At 42.2% G+C, this 2,478-nt stretch overlaps 1 protein-coding gene across 1 annotated transcript in view; it reads left to right on the forward strand.

The window, feature by feature from the left end:
• The window catches only part of PRPS1 (phosphoribosyl pyrophosphate synthetase 1), a 37,060-nt gene that overhangs the window by 27,501 nt on the left and 7,081 nt on the right, over positions 1–2,478 (forward strand). Inside the window, exon 5 of the mRNA XM_007952413.2 lies at positions 1,914–2,087. Within this exon, the coding sequence (XP_007950604.1) occupies positions 1,914–2,087 (174 nt within the window). The remainder of the gene's footprint in view (positions 1–1,913; positions 2,088–2,478) is intronic.

Consider the following 2,478-nt stretch of genomic DNA (forward strand, 5'->3'; position numbering starts at 1 on the left):
TCAGCCACTCCTTGGAAGGAAGATGGGGCAATCTACTTCCGTAGTGATACTGCCTCAGAAACCCAAGGAGGGGTCACTATGAGTCGGGTCCGACTCGGTGGCATATAACAACGACAACAACATGAATTGGCACAGCATGGTTCATAAAGAGAATGTTTTACATCCTCCTTTGGTGAGTAATGCCTGAAGTCTTAAAAGCTTTTGAGTGGCCATTTAAGATACAGCTATTGGTGTCTTCCCATGCAGAGTTAAGGAGAGTGAAGAAAATCAAAGACTCAAGGGAGCAGTTAGTCCAAAGGACTAATGGACCACAGCCTACGCAACCCTGAGACCAGAAGAACTAGATGGTGCCTGCCTACCTCTATTAACCACTCTGACTGGGATCACAACAGGGGTTCTGGGATAGAGTGGGAGAAAAATGCAGAACAAAAAAATCAAATTCACAAAATAATGTAGACTTACTGATCTGGCAGAGACTGGAGGGACCCAGGAGTCTATGGCCATAGACCTGGAACTGAAGCCATTCCCAGAGACCACCTTTCAGCCAAACAGTACACAAGCCCATGAAATAAACAGTTAACACCCAAGTAGAACATGTGGCTTAGAACAATCAGTTACATGAGATCAAAAGGACATTTGCTCAAAAGCAAAGATGAGAAGGCAGGAAGAGGTAGAAAATCCAGACAAAAGGAAATGGGGAACCCAGGACAGAATTGGGGAGCATGCTGACACAGTTTGGGGAATGAAACCAGTGTCATGGAATACTTTATGTATAAACTATCAAATGGGAAACTAGTTCACTCTGTAAACTTTGATCTATAGCACATTAAAACAAAACCCAAAGTACATGCCTTTTTACATAAGAGAAGGGTGGCACACTGGAGCATCGGAGCTACCACAATTTCATTTAGACTAAGTGAATATATGTTTGGGTGACTTGAATGATAGTTTGTCACCAGAAGGATTTGTCTTCTATCCCATTTTCGAGTCTGGTTTTATCATCTTGTAATAAGAAAAATAATAAAAATTCTGTTTTGAATTGAAAATAATTTGGGCTGTACAGTGGGTCACCTAGTCTGCCCAGTAAACTGGTATAACTTTCTTCCTAGCAGGAAGTTCCAAGCTTAGTGTCCAGGTACAGTTCACATTGATAGTTGGTAGATGTTTTGCTGCCATCACTGAGGGGAGTGTGATGAGGGTGTGCGCATTGTGATAGGCAGGGTACTTCCACTGTCCTGTCCGGCTCAGGTTGACTTACTAACCAGTCACCTTCCATGGCTCTTCTATTGTGTAAATTGGAACTATCTCTGCACTTCAGGCATTAGTTAATAGTCTTCTCTCTCTGCCTTTCCTCTGCCAATTCATTAAATAAACATGCCTTAGCATTGCACTGCTTCCCCAGACTGATGAAGGTATCTTTCTGTCTAGGACTTTAACCCAGAATGAGTTGTTATCTGAGTTTGAGTAATACATTTATCACCCGCTATCAGGATATAAAGGAGCTCTGGTGGTTCAGTGGTTAAGTGTTAAGCTGCTAACCAAAAGGTCGACAGTTTGAACTCACCAAGTGGGTCCACAGAAGAAAAGACCTGGCGATCTGCTACCATAAAGATCACAGCCTAGGAAACCCTATGAGGCAGTTCTATTCTATCCTATAGGATTAATGTGAGTCGGAATCAACTCAACGGCACACAACAACATCAGGATATGGAGGCATTCTTCTATAAAATCCATTCTGTGTTGCTTGCCTTTGAAAAGTCAATGGTGGTTACTTTCTCCCAGCCCTGGGAATTGATTGGGTTCAAGGTGTGTTTTCCCCAAGAAAACAAGTCCATTCTTTAGTTTGTTTCTTTTATCATAGAAGCCACACACACACACACACAGCTTTTAACTCTGAGCACCCCGTTTGGCAGAGTGACCTCCATTGCAGACCGGTTGAATGTGGACTTTGCCTTAATTCACAAAGAACGGAAGAAAGCCAATGAAGTGGACCGCATGGTGCTTGTAGGAGATGTGAAGGATCGAGTGGCTATCCTTGTGGATGACATGGCCGACACTTGTGGCACTATATGCCATGCAGCTGACAAGTGAGTGTGGAGTTGTGGGGCCAGTAGTTAGAAGTAAATAATGAACTGGACTGGTTTAAGCCTACTGATTACTTTTAGAACTGGATTGAGGGGATGTTAAGTAGCTCAGGGGGATTTTCATTAGTGTAGGCTTGAAGTGTAATATGTATAAATTAATGAGCACTCTACTTTTGATGTCTGTCTTAAAACAAGGTAGGCATTTATAGACCTGAGGAGACAGAAATATAGCCTTATAATTCTATTGTACTTAAGCTGATAATCCTAGACTTAACCTCTTAACTGTTCATTTTAGCTGCTACTGTTGTTGTAGGAACAAGGTTCTTACCACCTGTTCCACACAGCCAATTATCACAACGGGTTGAAGCAGGAAAGCAAAATAATTTATTGAGTA

This window comes from Orycteropus afer, unplaced genomic scaffold (assembly GCF_000298275.1).
Source record: "Orycteropus afer afer isolate SDZICR_OR568_19922 unplaced genomic scaffold, OryAfe1.0 scaffold00336, whole genome shotgun sequence".
In the NCBI taxonomy this organism is placed as follows: domain Eukaryota; kingdom Metazoa; phylum Chordata; class Mammalia; order Tubulidentata; family Orycteropodidae; genus Orycteropus; species Orycteropus afer.